Source organism: Xenopus tropicalis, chromosome 5 (assembly GCF_000004195.4).
Source record: "Xenopus tropicalis strain Nigerian chromosome 5, UCB_Xtro_10.0, whole genome shotgun sequence".
NCBI classification, from domain to species: Eukaryota; Metazoa; Chordata; class Amphibia; order Anura; family Pipidae; genus Xenopus; species Xenopus tropicalis.
This window is the reverse complement of record NC_030681.2, coordinates 68,154,297-68,181,760: the sequence shown is the minus strand read 5'-3', so window position 1 is coordinate 68,181,760 and position 27,464 is coordinate 68,154,297. Positions and strand designations below refer to the sequence as shown.

The 27,464-nt window shown below is 36.3% G+C and overlaps 1 protein-coding gene across 20 annotated transcripts in view; it reads left to right on the top strand.

The window, feature by feature from the left end:
• ptprk (protein tyrosine phosphatase receptor type K) overlaps positions 1-27,464 on the top strand; it is a 272,356-nt gene that overhangs the window by 221,473 nt on the left and 23,419 nt on the right. For 4 of the 20 annotated variants that reach the window (XM_031902312.1, XM_031902317.1, XM_031902314.1 and 1 more), the window contains exons 15-23: positions 404-445; positions 4,393-4,422; positions 12,380-12,540; positions 13,660-13,695; positions 17,026-17,037; positions 17,665-17,852; positions 18,378-18,465; positions 20,517-20,593; positions 20,795-20,812. In XM_031902312.1, coding sequence (XP_031758172.1) covers positions 404-445; positions 4,393-4,422; positions 12,380-12,540; positions 13,660-13,695; positions 17,026-17,037; positions 17,665-17,852; positions 18,378-18,465; positions 20,517-20,593; positions 20,795-20,812 — 652 coding nt within the window. The remainder of the gene's footprint in view (positions 1-403; positions 446-4,392; positions 4,423-12,379; positions 12,541-13,659; positions 13,696-17,025; positions 17,038-17,664; positions 17,853-18,377; positions 18,466-20,516; positions 20,594-20,794; positions 20,813-27,464) is intronic. The other 16 variants (XM_031902316.1, XM_031902320.1, XM_031902322.1 and 13 more) reach the window with 12 other exon arrangements.

Here is a 27,464-nt window from a genome sequence, read left to right as displayed (position 1 = left end):
AGGTTTTGTGTTTCCTAATTTCTGCTGTACCTGGGGAGTAAAAATATGAAAAGAAACAGTGCCACCTAGTGCCATTCATGGTGTAATGTTACATCTTCTTTTAGCCACTGGAGACAATGCAAGCAGGGTAAATTGCTTTGTAGATCATAAGGTCTCTGTTTAGTTTGACACATCCTTATTGATTTACCATGTTAAAATTACAGGTTTGTTTACCTCTCCAAATGTCTGTACTCTTGTATTAAGGTTTCTCTTTTTCGTAATATGTCAAAAAGTCTCTAACCTGAAATTATACGGATCATGTCTAAAGAGAAATGTAATTTAGTGCATGTTTTTATGGTAATATTATGCTGGACTGATTAACAATTGCCTTTTTACAATTACAATCTTACATTTACCCCTGGAGGTATATTACATGGAGAAGGAACTTCTGCATTAGAAGCCTTAGGTATGCTTCCAGTGTTGTGTGCCACCTAGCTATCCATGTGCTTTTATATTTTTGTATTTCATTTTTTAACCTCCCCCTTATTTTAATAGTGCTTTCTCTGTGAACCATTAGTTACTCATGCATAGTGAAACTGAACATAAATGGCATCAATGGTAAAACTCTCCTGGCGCCAAAGGGGTGTGCTGTGACATGTTCAGTAGTGCTTTGTACACACTCAGTTGTGTGCCTGTTCTGCAGACCAACAAATAAGTATTGAATCCCCCATTGTTTTGTGCTTGACCAGTTACATGTGGAGATATAGCAAAGTATTTGCTTTCTAAAATGTAGCCACCCATATTTGCCACTACATTTAAATGCATTTGCAAGAACCCCTTTGTCTCAGTTGCTCAACATGGCTCTTGGGTATATTTATAGTGGTGGGCACTATCTATTCACCTTGATTGCCAAAGCTATAGATGCTGTCATTGACTAGAAACAATACATCTGAATATTCACATCCATACATGTGTATTTTTTATTATGCTATTGCTGTGCCAAGTATGAAATTATTTTTGACAACTGTTACAGATGTATACATTTCTCCACCAGAAAAATACAGCCCTTTGCTTGTACAGTAAAGATAAGCTAGTTAATAATGAAACGGCCTCTTAATTGTTCAGTCATTGACATATACGCTGTGGAGGTTTTATCGTTGGCAACTAAATTGCTTCATCTGAAATTAGCCTTAGCATTCCAGACTAGGGCCTGAAAACTGCTGTTTTAAGTAGATAAACAGATATTAAAGATTTATTGGTTTACACCACTATGTTATCTCATAGATGAAGCAAAAAGCAACTATATCCCTGCAGCTTTAGGTAGTTACCTTGCTATGACAAAAGTTACCTTAAAGGGAAATTATACCCCTACAGGTACAAGCTGTATGCTTTTGTGTACTGAGATTATTAACTGGTACTTGTAACAGGCTAGAAATTGTTGCCACTGAATAAATAAATCTCCACATCAGTAAGTTTCAAGCAGTCTCCCAGTCTGTGGAAGCTTATTGGCTTTCAGAAAAATTATTTTTAGCTACGTTTAGTAAACATTTTTTATTTTGTGAATATCACAAACCAACAAGCAAGTATGTATTTTAGCTATAGCCTTAATTTTAAATACTATCCTATACACATAATATTTAATAAACAAAAGTATTTTATCACCTCTTAAGAAAATCTATATGTCTGTCTATATTTTTTTTCTCAAAGATATGCTTCATTCAAAATCTACTGCTGCTATAACACTGCTTTTGTTTCCTGATGCTGGTAGATAGTTTCAGTACCACCGTACACCAGTTACAGCCGAGGAACTGTTCTATTCTTTAGGCAGGAATAGAACAGTTCAAAATTTCTACAAAATGTGATGTTTGATATAGTATGACTTTTGGTTAATGTATTTTGATTAATGTCACTGGGCGAGTTTGGTACCTTAAAATGCCAAGTCAGCATCCATTTTTTCCATTTCCACATTAAATCCAAATCCCTATCTACTTCAGCATTTTCCCCTAATTGTTGGGGGATTGTTGCATGTAGTGTTTACATAAGGCAATCCATATTCTTCAAGATATTCAGGCATTTGGGAACAAGCTTTTATTGTTTAGCTACTGTGCATTTTAAAATGGAAAAGCTGCAGTGTTCATGATTAGGGTGACTTGTGTTGCTTAAGCTGCAATATTTTGAGGACAGCTAATTTATACTTGGAGTATAAAGAACAATTTCCAGTGTTTGTGACATTAGCCACTACACTTTGCTTTCTATGCTCAGTGTACAAGATATGATTTGAAATATTACTAATGACCAATTAGCTACCTAACAACCCCTTCACTGACAAACATCTTTAATAAAGCATTATGCTTTCAGTGCTTTTTTTCATTTGAAAGCTAAAGGCAAGGAACCTTTGAGGTCATCTTAGAAAAATTTCAACTGATTAATGAAATAATACACTTCCATTCACCATGGCAGTAGTAGTTATAATTGATAGCAGTAAACACTAAAACCCAGGTGGTCAAAATGCACTTCCTGCAATACTGAGAAACTCTTTGCTTTGGGGCCCACTCCCCAAGCTATCTGTGCCATTTAGTGTTATTCAGAAACATTGAACTCACACAAATAAACTTGAAAATAATGAGCCAAAGTATACACTTTTCTTCAACATGAGATCAGTACATAGGGCTTTTTCTAAACATATTCTTTTAATTAAGAAATATATATGTTTTTTATGTCTTGAGTTTGCAGAAGAGAATGTGTTAAAACAAATTACCAGTCTATACATAAACTTTCTTTATAATAACCTGTCCTTATTCCAAAGGCTGCAGCTTATGGATGGGAGGGGTTTATTTATACCATGCTCATTATCTCCCTTTGATCAAATTACCCTGCTTATATGGGGGGAGGGGGAGTGAGTGTATACAGGTGTAAACTGCCCCATTCACACTGTATATTCAACCTTATTTGTATTTTGCAGTGATTTATGCCTATTGTTGCATTTAAATTTATAGTATGGTATTTTAATTTCTCCTTGGTTAGCATCTCCATTCATGTGATCCTTGTGTTGCTCCCAATTTCTTTTTTTTTTCTTTTTTTGCACTGTAATGCAGAAAAATAATTTATAACAGGGTGCACAGCCAAATTGGATATACAAAAATTATTTTCAGACCGGCACACCCTCTAAAAATATTAACAACTTTATTTTAACAACGTTGTATAGAATAATTCAGTTTCTGTCCTCGCTGGGACCTTAGTGAGGACCAAAAGTTCAGCTTATTCCGTACAATGTGTCTACAATAATGAGGTTGCAAATTCTTTTAGGGGGTGTACCGCTCTGAAAATATTTTATATCTATATAATATATATATATATATATATGTACATACAGATACATATATATATATGTATATCTGTGTGAGTATATACCTTTATCCAGACTAATGTTTCCTTGAGGTCATGATCCTTGATTTGGTGGCAGTGTGTTGGTAAAGTTAGTCTGCTCCTTTTGATGACATTGTTGACTTGAAACTATTTATTCTCTGTGTAACACCTGGCTTAGCATAGCATTCAGACTCTGGTCTGTATTGTACTACACACTACAGTAGGACCCACATATTACACTGCTGCACACTGCTGAGATTCTTATACTGCACATTTGAGTTAAGCATTAGGGGTCTGTCTTTTTTTTTTTTTTTTGCGATGACATTATGGAATGATGTTTGCTTGCTTATTTGTGGCACACAAGGGTAACATGATCTGTCACTCATAATCCAAGTACTTAAAATGTCTTTTTACTTTAGAGAGGTTACAGAGCATTGTGCAGCCCTGATGTTATAAAACTGTCATTATTTTGGCTTTCCATTAATGCTGTAGTCTGCTTCTTTAAAGGTTCCCTTTATGAGTGAACTCAGGGCTGTCCATATAGTGCCTATGAGATACTTTCTCCCAGAAGTCTTAGACAGTTTAGGTGATTTTTCCCAACAAACATGTGCACCAAAGCTTTGATTGATTAATAAATGTCCGTGTTCTTGTGACAACCAGAAGTAAAAAGGGTTAAACTGTATGCTTGAACTACAAAACCATTTAATTGTTCATTTTGTGTTTCCTTTTTTTCTTTGCAATAGCTTTAATGTCAGCATGTAATTTACACAATGATCGCTTTTCAAAAAGCCATTTTATTTATGTATACACATTATTTTGCAGCTAACATGTATTTTCTGTTGATATGCATGGCAACATATATTTAGTGCATGAGAACATTTAAATGCTAACAAGTGCCACAAGGATAATTTTATGAGCTTTATTTTAAATGCCCATTTTATTTATTTCACATTTTGTTTCTTGTGCTGCTTTGTTGAATGTGGATGGTTCATGCTTTTTCATTCACCATTGCTTCTTTTTCCCCACTGTCTGTGATTTGCTTGCCAGGAGGAGCTACTATTCTTACTCCTACTACCTGTAAGTAGAAATTGGCCATCTGTTTTATTTTTTTTTTTATTTTTAACAACTAACTAAAATGCAGTATCCCTTTAAAAATAAGTAGGGAATAATTTCCAGACTTTGAACTGAACCGGCCCCTGCCATTACACCAAGCAGCTAGGGCATTCTTGACTGATTGCTTTGAACAACTAAGTTCATGTGTTGCATAGGCAGTCCCAGGCTCTCTGCCTTATGCGTAGCCTTTAACCTGCTGCTTTGGAACTAAAATGTACACTAAATTTTAATAGAAGTGCAAAATTTAATCCATGTACTATTCTTAGAGGGATGTTGCATTACATTTACCACAAGCTGCTAACCTGTTTTTGTTCCTTTGTTATGTCTATGTAAAGGGTTCCATGTTTACAAATGAATCACTCCATACTGGTGCTAAGGGTATCATCATACAAGTGTTAAGGGAAACTGGTGTACAGGAGCACTTGGTTTTAGAAAATGATCCTAAATGTGGTGTCACAAATCTTTTTTTCTATTGGAACAGATTGCTCATTCTGTGCAAGGGTTTATGTGATGGTGGGGATATAAATGTTAGTGGGCTTGATTATCTTATGAAAGGACCATCTTACTGGCATGCATATGTCTAAGGTTTTCCATTTTATTTAGCAGGTGCAAGAAGATGGTGGCAGAAGATAGTTAATACTGCAATATTATAATGGCATAATTATGTGTCTAGATCATTTTAAAATAGTTTATATTTTTATAAAATAAGGCATCCTGAGTAACTTATAGACTTTTAGCAGTAAATATTATTACTACTGCTGGAAATAAGTAAAAGCATATATACATTTGACACCTTTTCTATAAGTACTTGGTTTATTTCTGAAAGCCTTTGTCTTGAAGTATGTATGCATTAAGGAAATGTTAAGCTAGTTACATGTAGGATTTATATTGCATTTATTTTTCTTTGAAGGGACGTGGTCTGATGCTACCTAATGGGTAAGGTTTGGGAAGCCAAACCTAAATGCCAGTTACACTGTAATTGATATTATTGCAATTTTATCTAACATATATCTACCAGTGTTTTTGTTCATATACATGTAGCCTGTTTTGAGTTAAGCCAAACTGTCTCATACCTACTGCTCTCACAATCTAAAAGTGTGGGGCTTACTAGGAACTCCTAAGGAGGACAAATACGATCCCAGCCAGGTCAGCTAAATAGTTTGCAATGTACAGTAGATTGATTTTGGTTTATGATTTTTCTCCTACAATTATTCATTTTTGTCTAATTGTTACAGTAGTTACCTAGTTCCCATGTATTGCAATCTAATACCTAACAGCAGTTGTAAACAGAACTGAAGTGTATTGATTTAACATTGCATACCACTCCATCTCTTTCCAGAAATCCTTTGTGCTTGCTGTCTGTTACTACTTTGAGAATGCCTGATACATTAGTGGGATATTTGAGTCGCCTAACCTAACATAAAGGATAACATAAAGTTGCAGAAGAAATAATTCTAGGCAATAGGGTAGAAGGTGGGGGCGTAGATCGGTTCGCAAAAAGATACTGTTTGTGTGAACACCACATTTGTTTAGTGCTTTTTAGCCTGCATAGAGCTGTCAACATCCCTGTGTTTAGCATGGAGTAAATTTCTCTGTAACCATCGTTGCTAGCACAAGCATTTGAGGATAGATGAAATGGTGTGGCACACAGAATAATTTTATGGTGACTGCAATGTTGGTGTGCTCTTTTTGAGCTGTTTCAGTGCTGAACAAACAAATTGTATTTTTAGTTTGTGGAACTCTTAAGGCACAAAATTATTTTGAATTTTAAAATATTAAGAGCCAAAAATTATTTCCATAGCCCAAGGATAAGGAGTTTAGTAGTTTCCCTCTGGTTTCTATTCGGCAACTCCTCACATCCCTGCAGGGAATTGTAGTTCAACAGCTGGTGAGATGTAAGCTGAAGATCCCTACTATAATCTTATGTAATTAAAGTATATGATACCTTAAGGTAAAAAGTAATAAAAAGACAGTTAGGCTTTGAAACCCCAGAGGTTCCTATGTCTGCTTAAATTTGCTATGAACTTTGCAAACTTAGAAAGGCATTAAATAAAATGTAGCCCTTTTCGAACTTGCAGTTTTCTGCTTTTGTAGAGGGTATTGGGACAGTGTAATTTTCCTGAACTGCCACATTTGTGCCAGACACTAGTACAAACAGCTGCTCTTTTAGCACCTTAGATAAACAAATACATCTTTTCATGCATGGCCAGCTTTACACAAATTGGAGATCCATACCTCTTAACATTTAAAAAGTGGGGCAGTGTCCCTGATCCACCTGGCCGCTGTGCCTCCAATCCACCAAAATTCACACTTACCTAACCCTTTAATGGGTCCAGAATTTGGGGCTGTCTTTTCAAAAAATATATTGGTTGGTTTGATTAAACTGACCTTTATTTATGGGATAGGGTAAAGTTTTTAGAGTGTTAGGGTTATTCTCCCCGTGTTCCAGAGCCCTTAAAGTTTCACTGGGGTAAGGGCTCTGGCACACGGGAGATTAGTCGCCCGCAACAAATCTCCCTTGTCCCCCCCCGAAATGCCATCCCACCAGTGAGAATGTAAATCGCCGGTGGGATGGCATACGCCGCACCGTGATTTCCCCAAAATCTCGGAAGTTTCCTCTCAAGGCAACTACAGCACGTTTCGGGGAGATTAGTTGCCCGTGACAAGGGAGATTTGTGGCGGGCGACTAGTCTCCCGTGTGCCAGAGCCCTATGGGCTGATGCAAAAAATGTCCTATCTCTGTAAGGCATTGTGTTAAGACATCTGCACTGTATAATTAAATAATGAAAATAAATTGAGAAGACAAAGTCTACTGTATTTATATAATGGATGTCATTAGTTTTATTGTTGTGGCATGCTCTGAAAATGTGAGAATTCAACTTGTGGGTATGCCCCAACTATAACCAGTAACATTGGCATCGGATTACCTGCCCTCTCCTGTCTTATTCCTCCCAGGTATCTCCACAATCCCACTCTCTGTTTAATTTAAGTCCCCTGATTTTATTTAATCTTTCCCTCTTAATTAAAATTTGCCAGATCCTGTTCCCCTTCCAATTTAAATGTTTCACGTTGTTGATTACTCTATTCCTCCAGTGCCTTATTTTTCTTGATTTTTCTGACACTGCCCTATCCTGGCTTTCCTTTTAACTTGCTCTTATTGTCTTCTAAAATTGAGTATCACCTTTTCCCTTACCTCTTTCTGTTAAGGAGCCTCCTTATATCTATTATTTTTCTCTTTCTATACTTTCTCTTTTGGCCAACTAATCAGTCTATTTAGGTCCTGTTCTATTCATATTCCACTCTCTTGTTCAAACCACTCCCTAGTTACTAAGGTAATTTGGATCCTAGCAACAACATAGCTTCTGAAATTGAAACTGGAGAGCTGCTAAACAAATATTGAAATATTTAAAAATCTACAAATAATAAAAAACGATGAATGATTGCAAATTGTCTCAGAATATCACGTTAATATTACCTTTTAATTCTTTTTAACAGAACATTTTATAGTCATTACACAGAAATGCAGTAAATGAAAAATACTAACCCACATTTGGTTTGCCGCAGTTTAGTCACCTGATGCAGTTTATAACCTGTTGATATCGGTGTAACATGCTTTTTAACATGCAGGCTTTGCCTTAGGCTATCATCATATATTGAGGACATTACTTCACTGATTTGTTGATTAAAAGATGTCCAAAACAGCCTCATATACCTTGTGTCACTTATTAACAATGGGATAGATGCTCGCTCAAATTTCTTGCTGACTGTAGTTTTCCGAGAGGCTTCAGCCCGTCATTTGAGTAGTTAATCAGGTGACTGCCCTCTAGCAATTCCGATAACAAGCAGCAAGCTGGGAAATTGGGGCTGGCATATGTCCTTAAAGGGGTGGTTCACCTTCAGGTTAACTTTTAGTATGTCATAGAATGGCCTATTCCTAGCAACTTTATATTTGCTCTTTTTTTATGATTTTTGAATTATTTGCCGCCTTCTGACTCTTTCCAACTTTCAAATGGGGGTCACTGACCCTAGCAGCCAAAAAACTGCGAGGCTACAATTTTATTGTTATTGTTACTTTTTATTACTTATCTTTCTATTTAGGCCCTTCTCTGTTTATATTCCTGTCTCTCTTTCAATCCACTGCCTGGTTGCTAGGTTAAATTAGACCCTAGCAGCCAAATGTAAAAACCACAAATAAAAATATGAAGACCAATTGCAAATTGTCTCAAAATAGCACTTTCTACTTACTAATAAAAGTTAATTTAAAGATGTACTACCCCTTTAAAGCTGGCTATACAATTTGACATCAGATGCTCTACATGTGTGGCCATTACCATATTGGGTCATGATTTAGCTGTCCAACAAACATCTCATTTATACAGTATTGTTATTTTAACATCTGTTATCCAAAAAGCTTGAAAATACAGCATTGCTATTTTAAATAGTATCCACTTTAAAGGACATGTAAACCCCACACACAAAAATTTAATCAGTGAACAGCCTCTTTAAAATCTTTCAATACCTGCCACACTGGTTGTTCAGAGGTTAATAGTAAGGCTGCAACATCTCCTTAATCACTTAGATTTCCTTCTCCTCCTGTAACCCACTCGGCCCCTCCCTCTGGAATTTGCTTTGGCTGTTTTATGGTTCTGCTATTTATTTTTTTCCCACCAGAAGGCGTTTCTAGCATTGTGCCTTTCATTTTCATTTCATAGTTTAACTAATGACTTTTGCAGCAACAGCTATAAAGATTCCTGGAGGCATTACAGTTCCTGTCCTTGTCCCTAACATTTTGTTGATTTATAAGGTTCATGATTTTTAAGTAGAAAATATCCGTACACAGTATTGTGTGAATCAATACAAAAGAACCTTGGTTATTTTCAGTAAAGGGAAAAAAAAAAGAATTTTATATATATATATATATATATATATATATATAATACAGCAAATATAATCCGCACTCACAGGACTTAAGAAAACAAAATATATTTTATTTGGCAAGCGACTTAGTCGCTTGCCAAATAAAATATATTTTGTTTTCTTAAGTCCTGTGAGTGCGGATTATATTTGCTGTATTGTATCTCTGACGGTCTGCACCCAGGCACTTGTTACCCTTTTTGATACGTGAGTGCCTGATCTCGAGCTGTTTATATATATATATATATATAAAAACGCATGAACAGCCAACGTTACGTTTCGTTACGTTTCGGTCCCCATCGGGACCTTTCTCAAGGCCCCGATGGGGACCGAAACGTAACGTTGGCTGTTCATGCGTTTTTAATACACAATTGATTGTTTTTGGAACATAACTCGGTGTTGCTGGTCTTTTTTGGATATTTAAGTCATTTACCTTGCACCCGAGCTAAGAGCTGAAGCAGAGTGCCACCCTGGGTTCGCTATATATATACAGTGGTGTGAAAAACTATTTGCCCCCTTCCTGATTTCTTATTCTTTTGCATGTTTGTCACACAAAATATTTCTGATCATCAAACACATTTAACTATTAGTCAAAGATAACACAAGTAAACACAAAATGCAGTTTTTAAATGAGGGTTTTTATTATTTAGGGAGAAAAAAAATCGAAACCTACATGGCCCTGTGTGAAAAAGTAATTGCCCCCTGAACCTAATAACTGGTTGGGCCACCCTTAGCAGCAATAACTGCAATCAAGCGTTTGCGATAACTTGCAACGAGTCTTTTACAGCGCTCTGGAGGAATTTTGGCCCACTCGTCTTTGCAGAATTGTTGTAATTCAGCTTTATTTGAGGTTTTCTAGCATGAACCGCCTTTTTAAGGTCATGCCACAACATCTCAATAGGATTCAGGTCAGGACTTTGACTAGGCCACTCCAAAGTCTTCATTTTGTTTTTCTTCAGCCATTCAGAGGTGGATTTGCTGGTGTGTTTTGGGTCATTGTCCTGCTGCAGCACCCAAGATCGCTTCAGCTTGAGTTGACGAACAGATGGCTGGACATTCTCCTTCAGGATTTTTTGGTAGACAGTAGAATTCATGGTTCCATCCATCACAGCAAGCCTTCCAGGTCCTGAAGCAGCAAAACAACCCCAGACCATCACACTACCAGCACCATATTTTACTGTTGGTATGATGTTCATTTTCTGAAATGCTGTGTTACTTTTACGCCAGATGTAACGGGACACGCACCTTCCAAAAAGTTCAACTTTTGTCTCGTCGGTCCACAAGGTATTTTCCCAAAAGTCTTGGCAATCATTGAGATGTTTTTTAGCAAAACTGAGATGAGCCATAATGTTCTTTTTGCTTAAAAGTGGTTTGCGCCTTGGAAATCTGCCACGCAGGCCGTTTTTGCCCAGTCTCTTTCTTATGGTGGAGTCGTGAACACTGACCTTAATTGAGGCAATTGAGGCCTGCAGTTCTTTAGATGTTGTCCTGGGGTCTTTTGTGGCCTCTCGGATGAGTTGTCTCTGTGCTCTTGGGGTAATTTTGGTCGGCCACTGTTCCATGTTTTTGCCATTTGTGGATAATGGCTCTCACTTTGGTTCGCTGGAGTCCCAAAGCTTTAGAAATGGCTTTATAAACTTTACCAGACTGATAGATCTCAATTACGTTTGTTCTCATTTGTTCCTGAATTTCTTTGGATCTTGGCATGATGTCTAGCTTTTGAGGTGCTTTTGGTCTACTTCTCTGTGTCAGGTAGCTCCTATTTAAGTGATTTCTTGATTGAAACAGGTGTGGCAGTAATCAGGCCTGGGGGTGACTACAGAAATTGATATTGAAATTGAAAATTGAAATTGATAAACCACAGTTAAGTTATTTTTTAACAAGGGGGGCAATCACTTTTTCACACAGGGCCATGTAGATTTGGAGTTTTTTTTCTCCCTTAATAACGTAAACCTTCATTTAAAAACTGCATTTTGTGTTCAATTATGTTATCTTTGACTAATAGTTAACGGTTTTTGATGAGCAGAAACATTTAAGTGTGACAAACATGCAAAAGAATAAGAAATCAGGAAGGGGGCAAATAGTTTTTCACACCACTGTATATATATATACACACTTATATACACATACTAAAATGTTATGCCTTCATGTCTGGGGACTTATTGAACTCCCCTCCCATTTGCAGTGCTGTAGTATTCACATTTGGCTGTCCTTGGAAGAGTCAGTTATTCATATTGCTGCGTACTAAATGTCCGTGTGAAAGAACCCATTAATCCTTACCCTGAACTGTAGTTCCTGTCTGCCAAATAGAAGAGCAATTTGATAACTATCCGCTACTGTATGTTGAAGTGTAATGCTCTCTGTCTCTGTGAGTTAATTATTTAATGGTTTGAGAGCACTTTAGTTATATACAGGTTTAAACCTTTTTTTTTTGTAGTATTTAGAAGATGAGCTTGATTGCAGAGCTTTTGCTATATTGTAGACCAAAATAACCTTGCTTAATTTTGCACCGGGTCTTGTTTTGTTAATACTACTTGATTGACCCCGATATCTGAAATGCAGATTAATTGTGAGGCAAGATTTTTATTGTTATAATAAATTTACATTTATATTCTTTATTCATCATTCCATCATCATTATGTCTCCTCTAATGATGCCTTAACGGTTGCTTTTTACAAGGGGGTGGGGTTATGAGTTTTAAAGGTTCCTTTTGATTCCATTACTACTATTTGCCTATATTTTCATCTTTTGTGCGTGCTTGTTTTTCTGGGGCTGTGTCAACTGTCTCAGTGGGGCTGATGATATATAACTGTCTCAAATATTTTAGTGTAGAGGAGGGAGAAATCTAGATGAATCAAATAGCCCCCGTGGTTCCTATTGACAAACTGGTATTCAATTCAAGTTTTCTTTTTTCAACTTAAATTACTATACATCAATGTTATGAAATTACTAACCCTCATTACAGCATCATGTAGTTTCATTTAAATAAACTGACTTTGCCTTACAGCAAATTGGCGAAGAAACGAAAAGATGCCATGGGAAACACACGCCAAGAGATGACTCATATGGTTAATGCTATGGATAGAAGTTATGCTGACCAAAGTACTCTGCATGCTGAGGATCCACTGTCTATCACCTACATGGACTCCCACAATTTCAGCCCAAGATGTAAGTGTACCTAAATAGGTTGTGCTCTTTGTAACTCTAATCACACATTTTTTTTTTTTAAATCATTTTCCCCTTTTCAATACCAAACGATATCTTTCTTACTCATCACTGTTAGGCTTCAAATATTTGTGTTTTGTAATAGCTCAGGATAAAGAAGGCCTAACTAGTTTAACAATGCCAAAATAAATAATTTCACTTTATACATTTGCTTATGATAGAATAAATGCTTAGAAGAAACCCAGAATCCACACTTTTATATTTTCAATCAGTTTTTACAATAGGTTGAAGTATGTATTGCTGTCGAATTTATTCATTACTTATATAGTTGTAATAATATATATCATCATTGGTATAAAGTCAACTACTTGTATTATTGCTAATAAACATTTGTGTAACAAATATAATAAAGCTTTATATTTAGTGGAAAAATCAATATTTTGCTCTTTAAATGCCCTGGTGTAATTCATGTAGAAGGCTAAATGTGCATTTTAAGTATGCCAGTATTAACAAATCTGGATAGTAATTTTTTTCATTACTTATATAATTGTAATAAGAATGCTAAGCTAGAGAGCTATTTGTGACCCTGGTAAACAGTGTAGCTATTCTAACGTTTTGGTGGCTCTCTTCATGCACCCCTGGCAAGACTGCTGTGATTGGCTGACCTAATTGTCATGGATCGACTGCAACACTCATCTGTCACAGAAGCTTTTTAGAATGCCACATTGATCGCCACATATTGCATGATTTCAACAATCATCTACAAAGCACTCGCATTCATTTGTGTCTTAGAAATGTTAGTAGGTTTGCATAATCAATATTGTGTGTTAAACTCTTTAGCAGGTGCTTATTATGTTAATACAGAAAAACATTGCTGGGCAAGTTATGGTGTTTTGCCCAGAACCTACTAACTCACACATGTTCAGTATTGTTCAGTTCTTATGCTTGAGGCTGATTTGACGCTCATGTAGCTCTGTCATGTATTTATATTGTAATCTGTCTTGTTTCTTGTATGCTTAGCTAAATATTGGGTATTGATGTATAGTGTTTGTATACCCATCTTTATTCAATCCACTAAAATTGGAGATAATGTATCTCTTCATGAGCTTTGTTTTCCTGCAGTGCCCAATGATCCACTTGTGCCGACTGCTGTGTTAGGTGAGGACCTAGACTGTCATCATCAATAGATCCTGCATGACTTGTCTCTTTGCACGTAATTCATAATCTTGTCCAGTGCTGCACTGTCCTCTTTACTGGTTATCTGAGGTGTACATGTAAAGAAGCATTACCCCACTAAAAGTAAAATACTTAAAGCCACATAATGATTAAGGCTCAGTCAAGCATAGATTCTCTGTTAGCTATTATTAAAGCAGAATATTATTTATGATATTTCAGGACTTAATTTTGCTATTGCATTGTTTTAATATGGGCATACTGTTTTAAAGGTTCCTTTTGAAAGCCTTCTAATGCTTTTAATCCTGCAGTATGTGCTCATTCTTCTAATACCTATATTGTCAGAAAAAAACAGACCAAAGGACTTTATGGCAGATACTTCATAATTTTTTCTCATTTATTAGAAGGTTTTATCTTCAAAGGCCAATTGCAGAATCTTTGGAAGAGAAGGGAAGGGGGGTAATGATTAAAATAAACATTTATTTTTAAGTATACAGTAATTCCAAACCATCACTCTTCTAATGCAAAAGTTATAAGCCCCTTAAATAAGTTTAGTAGTTAGCAGTAGTTCACAATATCTAGAAAGCTTAAAGTTCAATAAGGTCTTTCCCTTTCTAAGGCATATCTAATAACTTTAATTAAATAGCTTTTTCTGAGCAATACGCTGCTAATAAACTGAGTAGAACTGTGTAGAAAAACGTGTTTACAAGCTCATCATTTAGGGTTCTTTTTCTATTTCATGGCTATTATACAAATTTCCAGTGCTTTGTGCGTACCCAAGGAAAAATGTGTTGAATTTGACTGTGTAAAAAGTTTTTTTAATTCTGCTAAAATTGGCTCAAAAATACATTAACATGATGGCATCCGGACCCCTATATTCCATAATTTAAAGCCTTAAAAAAGCATACCTAACTCCATAAGGCTTTTAAACACCATGAATACAGAAAAATGTATAATTTTAGACAGGCTTCTTACTGCAACTGTAATATCTAGAGTTGTTCAGTACATTTGTATATATATAAGTGTTAGGTCTGTATGTGTGTGTATATAACATAGTCCATAGGGTGCACACCATTTGCAGCAACAAAACCTGGGTGCTAGTACAAAAAAAATGCACTGGAACAAGGACAGCACTCCTAGGATTTAAAGAATTGCGAGCAAAATGTAAATGCAAAATTAGATAGGTTTATTCCCTATTTTTTGCATTTACATTTTGCTCACAATTCTTTAAATCCTAGGAGTGCTGTCCATGTTCCTATATATATATATATATATATATATATATATATATATATATATATATATATATATATATATATATATATATATATAGAAAAAGACTGAGAGACTGAGGCAGCACACACTTATAGGGGTTACAACCTGGGTGCAAATCAGAGAGATAATATGAATATGTACGAAGAAGCTGATGCACACCAGGAAAATTTTATCAAAAAAATACTGTATATACTCGAGTATAAGCCGATCCGAATATAAGCCGTGGTACCTAAATTTACCTAAGAAACTGGAAAAACTTCTTGACTCGAGTATATGCTTAGGGTGGGAAATGCAGCAGCTACTGCTAAGTTTCAGTAATCAAAATAAATACCAATAAAATTACATTAATTGAGGCCACAGTGGGGTATATGTTTTTAAATATTTATTTCAAAGAAAAAACATAAACTCTGTAGCTCTGTAAGTATCAACAAAAACAATATGGTATCAACAATGATACCTTAAGAGTACAACCCCCTTAGCTCAATCATCAACCAAGCTGAAACACGAGTTAAAAAAAAAAGAGTTAAAATCCTTCAAAACTATATATATAATATAAGGTGCAATGTCTAGTGTAGAATTGGACAGGTGAATAAGGTAGATGAAGCAACTGGAGGTGAAAAAGTTGCAGCCAGAGTCTATAGAAGGATGCCTGTGGGTAGAGCATAGAGAGAAGGGGTTCAGACATAAAGATTAAAAAAAAAATGTGGGACAGCAAACTAAAGGGGCAAACAGACTTTTGGGGTTTAAAAATAAAATTAAATTAAAGAAGGTGGGAGTGAGCCATTATGGCACCAGACTCGAGTATAAGCCAAGGGTGACTTTTTCAGCACATTTTGGATGATTTGGATCCAGATAAAATGAGTATCTTTTTTTGATAAAATTTTCCTGGTGTGCATCTTTATTTTAAACAAAAATAAATAAATAAAATATATATATATATATATTATACAAAAAAGAGATTGGGATTTCTGTGCAAATCAAAAAAGTATATTTAAATGTGCATATAAATTATATATGCTATATATGCTAAATATACTTTTTTGATTTGCACAGAACTCCCAGTGTTGCTGGTCTTTTTTGTATGATGTGTTGTGTTATGTTTTTACCGTGCACCTGGGTATATAATTTTACCAGAAGGGTCTGAATTAGGTGCACACTAAAAGAGAAAGCTTACCTGGGTGCTGATGCTAAATGAAATTGATAAATAGAATAGTATTGTGACACATATAATTCGCACAGTATTTTGCAAGTGAATGAAATGAAGATTTATTATGAATGTAAAGATCTGTATAGCGCCGTTTATATGTGAATATTAGGTCTGTATAGGTATGTGTGTGTACATATTGCTGTGTGGTCTGTAAAGAAATGATAGTATGTGTACATGCCTGTTCATTTACCTGTGTCAATTATTACCTAAGAGGTTGGGGGTATCAGTCTACATTGGTATAAAGTTGACTCCTATTGTATTTTTGCTAATTACATTTTTGTAACAAATATAATAAAACTTTACATTTAGTGGGAAAATCAATATTTTGCTCTTTAAATGCCCTGGTGTAATTTATGCATAAGGCTAAGTGTGCATTTTAGTATGCCAATGTTAACAAATCTGGGTAGTATCTGCAAAGAGTAGTATGGATGTTTGTGGTTAACAAGTAGGTGGCCCTTAGCCAGATTTTGGCCAGGGGCTGATGGGCCTTTAGTTATGCTGTTGATCAGATCTCACAGTACAATGTGGCAGTTCTGTACATGCCGAATGCTATGTGACCTAGTTCACATCCCCAGGCTGTCACACTGTCCTGTTTATGACTACGAGCCCTCGCTGTTACAAGCTGTTATTGCTTTTGTGACTACATGCTGTTTTGTGTTAGTACTTTCTGTTACTGTAGATTGCATGCTTGTTCTATTTTATTACATTAAACCATCCCCGCAAGTTCTTGGGCAACAGAACTAATCATTCCCCAGCTGCTCCAAAACACAGGGTGATTATATAGGTTTCACTCAATTGTTTTGGCATTTCTCTTTCATGCTGCGCTGGTATAGTGCCAATAACGGGTAAGTCGAAAACTTCTCTTCCAGCTTTTCATATGTTCTAGCAGGCCTCACAGAACTAGCATTTTTGGAGTTGAAAATCCATGCTGTTGTGCAATTTAGCACATAAGTCTTGCTGACATGCCCATTACTTGCCCCCATTACTTTTGCCAGCTGTTATATATTTCTACTTGCCCTAAATAATAAAATACAGGAAAAGAGGCAGTATTGTATTGTTTAACTTGTCAACATGACACAAATTAATTGTTGTGGTTAAAAGTTAAAACGTTTTTACAAAAATCTAATGATTTACATGTTTGTAAACATCTTTTGGTCAGTGTGTGTTGTCTGATAATTTACATATATAAATTTACATGTATAAATTGTTTGCCATACAAAATCTAATGATAGTGTAACTGACATGATTAAGTACATTTCTTTTCTTCGTGTAAAAAGAAAGAACATTTCATGTTCTGCATTTTGTAAAAATGTAGTCCCTGGTAATCATGTGACTTAGACTTATTTATAGAATTCCCCCTTCGGTCAATAAAAGTGGAGGAGTCAGAATGCTCAGTGGTATTTTGTTGTATGATATTCTTTGACTTTGCACTGAAATGTAATAATATGCGCTAACCATTGTGTTATCCACAGATGAAAATCACACAGCAGCAGCAGCAGAATCCAACCGTCTTCTAGATGTTCCACGATACCTATGTGAGGGCACTGAATCTCCTTACCAAACAGGACAGCTTCACCCTGCTATCAGAGTTGCAGACTTACTCCAGCATATCAACCTGATGAAGACCTCAGACAGTTATGGATTCAAAGAAGAGTATGAAGTAAGCACAGAGTGTCAAGACCAAAGCAGAAATAGCTAGAGGGATTTAAGTCAGTATAACCAGGGGTCCCCAAACTTTTTTACATGTCAGGCACATTCAAATGTAGCAGGTTTGGTAAACCACACAAGCACGAAAATGGACATGGAGATTGCCAAATAAGCACTTTTACTAATTCACGTGGACTGCCAACCTGCAGGAGCCTTTGTTGCAGTAAACTTGTGTCATTATGCCCAAAAAATTGCCTTCAAGCCAGAAATTTAAAAACAAACACCTGCTTTGAAGTCACTGGGAGCACCATCAAAGGGAGTGGTGAGCAGCATGTTGCTCATGAGCCATGGTTGGAGATTACTGGTATAGACTATACAGTGTATTTGCTTGCTTGTGTGTTTACAGTTGGCTTTGAAAATTAGAAATGAAATATTTTATCATTTATGTTTAGCATTATAAATTGACATTTGTCTTGCTGTTTACATTAAAGCATATTTTTACATAGAATGTGTGAGTTATATGTCTCTTCTGTTTCAGAGTTTTTTTGAAGGGCAATCTGCTTCATGGGATGTTGCTAAAAAGGATCAAAACAGGACAAAGAACCGCTACGGGAATATTATTGCATGTAAGTGTCAAATTATTTGTTTCAAGTTGCTCAATTGTACTGTAGTACCTTGCATATAAATAATGCTGCTCAATTTAGAGGGATCTGCAAGTTTTTGTTTGTTATTCAAATAGAAGCTGTGATATCAAATATTAAACAAAACTGCTGCACATTGTATTGTTCCACTCACTCTCCTAATTTAAAAAGAAAATAGAAAATACATAGAATTTGACACAAGATAAAAAAAACTGACAGTAGATAAAGACCGAGAAATCTAGCACTAAGAAGTAACCGTTGTGGGATGTGGTCTAAGCAGCTGAGAGCTCAAGCTTTGCAGAGTTCTCCAGCACGTAGGGCACACCAGGCAAACTCTCATGACTCATAACAGAAGGATAAGACGCCTCATTTTGTTTAGAAATAGATCTTTGTTTCCAGATTTAGTACCCATGTTTTAGTTGCTGCATACTTTGTCACTCCCTGTTTAATAACTGGTTGTGCTGTAGGGCTATGAAAATGGTTTAATAGTGCATGTAGATAAGAGTTTTTGTTCTTATTGCCAAAGTATCCAAATAAATGCAAGCTTTTTGTTTGGGTTAATACCATTATGGTTGCCAGCAAAAATATACTTTGCCTCTGGGTTCTTTTAGGGTCCAGTAAACCTATATACTGTGGGGCAGGCTCAAAAAGTAAACTGAAAAGCAGAATCTGTACAATCATTTCTTATTGGTATAGGTTTTTGAATTTGTTCTTGAAACCTCTATGATGATTTTATAGCTTGTTGGGTAGAACAGTGTTTTTGAGCCAGCCAATATGATGTAATGCAAAATGTATAAATGTTTCACAATAAAACTTGTGTACCAGCTTGTGCACAGAAGAGTTTGCACAGTTTGTGCACCATCTATTAATTTAAAGATCTTACCCTCCCTACTAATACAATGATTTTTAGGGCAGCTCTTTTAATTATGTGGTAAATTAATAAAGAGTCAGTGCTTAACGTGGTCTTCCAAAGCAAAATGAACGAAATAAATATCTGCAGGTTCCTTCTTCCCCTCCCCTCTGTTTGGGCTCCAAAGCCAAATGCATTAGTAGACGAGCTACAAGGAAGCACACAAGAGGAAATTATAGTGTTGTATATTAACGAATCACCCCCATCAGTGATGGATGTTACAATTTAAAGTGACAGTGCTTTATGTAAATCATTGATTTTGGACACCAAACTCTTCAACAGGTTTCCAATATGTAGGAGGGATGCATCAACTACACATTCAAATGCCCAATCAATCATATAAGAGATAAAATTCAATATAGTGTAGCAAATGTATTTAAATGAGAACGAAATGTCAAATCACTGGGGGTGCCCGGCTGGTGCTCCTGTTAGCAAAAAAAAAAGCACCAGGCTAGGGTACATTCAGGCGAGCGATCCTCTTCCATATTTTTTCTTCACACCGGGTGCAGATACACAGTAAAATGAAAAGCAGTACTTTAACAAAACAGTTGACTTTTTAACTCTGCCCTTGTGTGGGCCCCGGGATCACAGTGAAAGGAGAAGAAAGGAAGTGGATCCATGGCCTGCATGTACCCCGGCCTGGGGCAGTTTTCTGCTAGTAGGAGCAACATCCCAGGGTATAAGGTAAGCAATCTTAATCACTAGGGGATGCCTGACATCCAGTAAGCCCACTGAGTAAGTAGTTCCACATGGTTCTTGCCATGCTTCTTCAGGAACAAGCAATGTAAAGTGAAAACTCCATGCCCCCTTTTAAAGGACCCCCATTATTGGGTAATTCAATTCTCGCCATTCAAGATCTTGGAAAATAGAAAATACACATATGCAAAAGGCACTATATTGGTTAAAGCAATCTGCTTGCCGGACAGGATGCTACATTGATTAAAAGATATCTGCTTGGCAGGCTTATCAATAATTAAGATGTTGCTGGGGTGTTTTTTCTCAGTTCATTTTCTTACCATTTACTTCAGTGTGACCTGTAGCAGTTTGTTGTCCTCCTTTTTGTTATATTCATAGTTTTGTAGACTAAATAGTGATTATAATGGCTTTTCTAACTATTCCTCCTCAGATGATCACTCCCGAGTTATCTTGCAGCCAGTGGAAGATGACCCTTCTTCAGATTATATAAATGCAAATTACATAGATGTAAGTCAGCTGCACAGCCATCCCTCCCCATTGCATGTTCTGGGACTCTGCTTTTTGTATGTGAAGACTTTCTCTGCATGTCATGCTTAAGTACTTGATTGGCAGTGTTTAAAAGAAGAGAAACTGTACATTTTCCTTGTTCTTAGTTCTCACTGACATTGTTGTGCTTTCTTTCACACCTGACTTTGGTTTGGGCTGTAGATTTGGCTGTACAGGGATGTAAGTACCACTATATGTGAATAACAGCAACCCTCTAATAAGTGAATTCTAAAGACACTGCTCCTAATGATTACTAATGCTTTTACCTGACATCTGTGCATGCGTCACCTGATTAACCTTGTATAAGTTGTGTTTTTGGTTCCATTCTCTCCTGCTTTTTTGTTTGTTGTTTTTTTAACAGGCTTAAAGAAATAAGTAATATAATGAGCAAGTGGCTAAGCTCAACTTGCTTTTGGAAATGCTTCTTTTTACTAACAGAATTCACTCCATGCTCATTTTTTCTCTTTTTTTTTTTTTCTTTTTGTACTTTGAGTGTCTGGCTGCTTCATTTGCTTTATTTTAATTTATACATTTCTATTTTCCCTATTGATATTTATTGCTAATCAATAATTATTAGACTTACAGTCCTACAGCTGCTGTTATAGGCATTTTTTCCTTACCCTACAGCAGCTGAAGGAAAGTTTGATATACCTTGTCTAGCACTAAAGGAAAACAATGCTATATTTAGTATGGTTTATTTTCTATTTATTTACACAGACTGTAGTTTGAAAAAGGGAATATTGATCAGAATCGTGTTGCTACTACTTCTGAGAGACAAAACTAGGATTAAAAATACATGTGCAGTTGTTATACTAATCAGGCTAATGCCAGACATAACGTATTCTCAGCAAGACGAAAAACACTTGCTAAGAATACGCCCATTACTGTAAAATCCTCTTAGGCTGATGCCACACGGCACTGTAGTTTTTGCCTACCTTGTGCCTGCACACAAATGAATGAAATACGCTTGGGTGCAGGCACATGTAGCCGATATCTGCCAAAAAACGCAAGACGTCACATCTTAAGTGGATATTGGCTTCATGTGCCTGTACCCGAGCGTATTTCATTAATTCGGGTGAAGGCACAGGTAGGAGGGTATGGTGATATTTTCGAAAATGTACACCATACACTCAGTGTGCCCTTACTTTTGCCTGCACCTGGAAGCACTGGGTACAGACACATGTAGCCCATATCCACCAAAAATGCAAAGTCTCTGGTTCTTTGGTGGATATCGGCCACGTGTGCCAGCACCTGAGTGTACTTAATGCTTCCTGGTGCAGGTACAACTAGATGTTTTTTCAAGACTAGGGGTGTATACTGTGTATACTCTGCAAGCATTTTTCAGTTTGCTGAGAATACGCTATGTGTGGCATTAGTCTTACTTCTAATGAATTGGACTTAAAGGGGTGGGTTTTTTTTCCAGCTTTTAATTGGGGGTCACTGACCCTGGAAGCAAAAAAACTATTGCTACGCGAGCTTACAATTTTATTATTATTGTTACTTTTTATTCCTTATCTTGCTATTTAGCCCAATTTTTCTTCATATTGCAGTATCTCATTGAAACCATGGCCTGGTTGCAAAAATAAATAAGACTCTAGCAACCAGGTAACTGCTGAAATGCCAAACTAGAGAGCTTTTGAACAAAAAGCTAATTAACTGAAAAACTACAAGATAACTGAAAAAATGAAAACCTGTTGCAAATTGTTTTAGAAAATCTATGTCTATGTCATTTCATTTAAAGTTGAACAACCCTTTTAAGAATTTAATTGTTGTCTAAAGACATGTGTGTCCTCATAAGCAGTACCAATAATAGTGTGATGAGCTATGACATCATGTACACGGATTGATATATGACAAGTGTCTTTGCTGCATTCAGCCCAAGGACCTCCAAATGAATAACAAGAGTATAGTTTATCGTATGCACAGAACATTCCTTTTGTACAGATCAGCATCAAATAAAGATAAGAGTGCTCTGCGTATATAATAAACTATGTAGTCTTTGTTTGTTTGAAAATAAATAGAAAATGTACCAAATAGGATATATTTTATATGTAACAAAACCATTAAAGATTTATATTCAGTGCTCGTTGATCTTTTAACGTATCAGGTAGCATTAACTTAGTTCCCTGTAATGTAAAGATACCGCTAGTCTCTATGGCAGCAGATTTGCATGGATAGACAAATAGAATTCCAATTCGAATGCTATAAAGCATAACAGGTGTGATCAATTATCCATAAAATGTAGCATTTCTAAGATTTGATGTATTCTCTCAAATTCTCCTTTAATTAAGAATCTCTAAAGTCTCTTAAAGAAAGAGTTAAAAATAGAGACAGAGATTAAAATTAAGTGAGACTGCAATCAAATGAACATTATTTTTGTAGAGCTAATAATGAATATTTGAATTTGGCTGTGTGCTGTCTGCAAATAATTTGCAGGGTTCTAAATAGCCTATAAGTGTTTTTTAAGATTGGCTCTTGAGAAAGCTCAGTTATAAAGGCCGTTTAATGTGCACTTGTTTTGATTTCTTGTAATGGGCCCTGGTGTTCCATTGATTTAACAATGTCAAAAGCAACTTGATTTCCAATACTCTTTAAACTGTGCAAACTGTTCCTTAGACTACATAGATGGTTTAGGCTGCCGAGCAGATGAATTGCTATGCAAAGCTTGTTAGTATTGCTGTGTAACCCTCAGGAATAACATAGCTTACTAACGATATAATAATTATTGGTAGCAACAAAATGAAATATTTTTTTTAGTCAACAGAAAACAGCAAATCCAGGGAACTCGAGAAAAGTGCTGCAACTTTTCAGAGATTAACTATATGTCTAAATCGCTAAAAATCCAAATTTGACAACTCGCCAGATTAAACTTGCTGAGTTCATAGTAACATAGTAAGTTGGGTTGAAAAAAGGCACACGTCCATCAAGTTCAAACTTAATGTCTATATATAACCTGCCTAACTGCTAGTTGATTCAGAGGAAGTTATAAAACCCATCTGAAGCCTGTCTAATTTGCCGTCGTGGGGGAAAAAATTCCTTCCTGACTCCAAGATGGCAATCGGACCAGTCCCTGGATCAACTTGTACTAAGAGCTATCTCTCATAACCCTGTATTCCTTCACTTGCTAAAAAGCCATCCAGCCCCTTCGTAAAGCTATATAATATATCAGCCAGCACAACTGGTTGAGGGAGGAAATTACACAGCTCTCACAATAAAAAATCCTATCCATGTAGAAGTCAATGGCAAAGGTCCAGTGTTGGACTGGGACCACAGGGGCCCGCCAGAAAACCTTAAACCCTAGGCCCACTCTCCAAACTATTTTTCCTCCTTTCCTCACCCAACCTCTTTATTCTCCAAGTCTCTTTTATTTACATGCTAGCATCTATCCTTATATCTATTTCTCCTCTTTCAGAAATAGGGAATGACCAAGAAACAGGCCAAATGGTCAGGAGCAGGAGGGCCCACTGACTCCTGGACCCACCGGGAGTTTTCCTGGTATGCTGGTGGGCCAGTCCGACACTGCAAAGGTCCCTTCCCTTTCTGAAGTTTTTTCTTTTGTCTTTCTCTGGGTTTTGTCTGAAAATCTCGACTTTTTGATTTGACGGAGCCACAATTCAATAAAATCAGGATTTTCGTGGTGGCAATTCGAAAAAGTTGAGGTTTTTATGACCTTTCTTACAGCGACTTTTCCGTGCAAATTATTTTAGTAAATATTAGACATTCAGGAAAACGAGTTTCGCTGAGTTTGAAAATAAAAAAATTAGAAATTATGAAGTTTTAGTAAATCTGACCCTTAGTTCCTGTGGTTTTAAGGTATTAAGTGTGTATGTGCAAAAGTGTTCTGTAGGAACTGCTGTTCCCTGTTACCAGCTGTCCTTAATCTTGGTATATAATCAATTACCATTGTTCATAATATTTACATCTCCCTTTAATTCTCCCTTCATAAATCTCTTAATTGTACTTTTAATGTAGGATCTATATTCCTCAAAGCGGGTTTATAAAAAGGGGATAATATATTAACGTTCAAGTTTGATTTTACGTTATGATATAAGTCTTATTTTTAGTGTTTGTGCAATCGATATGCTGTTAGTTTATTCAATTTAGAAAAACAAAATCGAATTTACAAACTCGAAAATTGCTAAATAAGCCCATAAAAGATGCCAATGAGAGATAAAGGCAGAATTAAAGGGAACTTCCCTGTTACTGTGACATACCCTATACCCATACCACAATCTGCATATCTGAAGTTAAAAAGTTGCTCACAGGAAACACATTTTCTATCACAAGTTTTAAGCATATTCCCTGATCTGTATTGCTTGGATACAATGAATCTAATATGATCATTGGCTCTGTGTTTCTGAAACAAAATTGGTGTAACAAGAAGATATTAGGCATTTATGGCAGTGGTACACGGGGAGATTAGTCACCCCCCCCCCCCCCAACAAATCTTCTTTGTCGCGGTCGACTAATCCCCTCCGCAATGCCATCCCACCGGCTAGAATGTAAATCGCCAGTGGGATGGCATACGCGGTGCTGCAATGGCCCGCAGACAATTTCGGGAAACGGCGATTTACATTCTAGCTGGTGGGATGGCATTGCGGAGGGATTAGTCGACCGCAACAAAGAAGATTTGTTGGGGGGGGGGGGTGTTGACTAATCTCCCCGTGTACCACTGCCCTTAAAGATCAAAACCTTTTGTAAGCCACTCCATCCTGCAAAGGACAGGGGGAAAAGATTCATTTGCTTCTGGGCCAAATTTGAGTAATGCTGCAGTTTGGGGTTGTGTGACCGTAGCTTAAGCATTTAGAATACTGGGTATTGTGTTACTACGGTATGTGTCATACTCTGACATCTCAGAGAAACAAATTTGAAGATATCTTTGTGTGGTTATTATAATTACTTTTAGAAGTAACAGACCAACCATCTTATATTATCTAAGCATCTAAGCGTATCACATGTTATTTAGAATGCAGTGTACAGGCGTTGGGTGCATTTTCCAGAAAGTTCCAAATAACGGGAAGGCCATTGACTTTCCCATAGATTTAATTTTAATGAAATAATACAAAATTTTAAATATTATTTCCTTTTTCTTTTTAGTAATTTAACAGCTCCTTGTACTTGATCACAACTAAGATATAACTAATCCTTATTGAAGGCAAAATAATCCTGTTGGGTTTATTTAATGTTTCAATAATTTTGAACTTCAATTACTGTGATCCAAATTACTGGAGGAGCTCATGTTCCATTAACCCCAGGTCCTGAGCATTTTGGATAACATGTCCCATACCTGTATGAGGTTGTTGCTGCAAGGAAATGTATTTCCAGTTGCTGGATAGACAAGTATAGTTTAAATATTGTTATATAATGTATTGATGTTATTAATTGCCATGAAATAATAAAGCATATAATGGCAATTATTTATAGTTTTATTAAATCTGATGAGTGACTGCGAGCAGAGTGGGAAATTATTTATGCCTGTCCTAGTGCAGACAAATATAATGAAACTTGCAAACAATAATTTCCTATGTATGTGAAATACATTCTTTACATACTTAATAGACAAGTTAAAGCAGAGGGAGGCTTCTCCACAAAGAGGAAAAGGAAACTCAGCCAGAGGAGAAGCTGCGTTCTTCAGCATTATGTTTCACACACACGTAGTGTACCTCAGCATGAATATTCATGCTAACATCTCCTCTGTGTCTCGTTACAGACAGATGCCATGCCTGTCACTGCAAACAGAACATAGGACAAGAGACAGGGGAAAGACCATTTAAATACTTGTGTTTTTATGCGAATGGGGAAATGCCTAGTATGTCACTAGAATCTTTCCAAAGCCAGTATTCCAGTTCAGCTACCTCATTCAAGCAGGCTATCACTCCTGTGCTCCTGTTGTAGCACTAATTTTATGTAGACATCATATAAGATAAAGGTAATGGAGGGCTTTGCTGCAATTAGTGTTTATTAGTGTGTTTCACTACACGTTTTGGGCAAAGCCCTTTTTCAAGTGAACAACATAACATCTGAACAAAAAACATTTAAGTATGTCACTAGCCCTAAAACTAAAGGCCAGTGTAACATATAACAAAGATTTTTGCTGGTGTTAAAGGGGTGTTTCACCTTCGAGTTAACTCTTATGTTATAGAATTAAGAATGGCAAATTGTCTTAAAATATTATTCTTTTACAGTTAACTCAAAGGTGAAAAACCCCTTCAATCATTCTTTTCTATGATAGTTCCCATCATTCCCTTTCTATCTTGGATCATTGTGGGTCTCTTGACAGAAATAGGAATTGTCCACAGAATGGCAGGACTTTTATTTTTTTATTGTCACATTTTACAGTATGGTTACACTGTTAATTTAGGTTAAAAAGGCAACTGGCCAACAGATTCAGAAACTTGCTCACTCTACACACCTTATCCTATTAAATTAACACACATACAGTTCCAAACACATGCACATACACACTGCCATAAAAGAAAACAAAAGTATATTAGATTGGATATTAGAGTATCCTTATTTGTTTAAGATGTCCAACTGACAAGTACAAGGCATTAAGGGAATCTACAATTGCAGCAACACATGGTAGGGCATTCTGCAGCCTTGTTTCAAGTAAAAGTGTTTTTCTTCCTGTCGTATGAGGTGATTTAACATTTCATTTTCTCTGTTTGTCTAATGCACTCTAAGGGGCTGATTTACTAAGACACGAATTCGAATCCGAATTGGAAAAATTCCGATTGGAAAACGAACATTTTGCGACTTTTTCGTATTTTTTGCGATTTTTTTCGGCGCCTTTACGACTTTTCGGAAATTGACGCGACTTTTTGCGTTACCA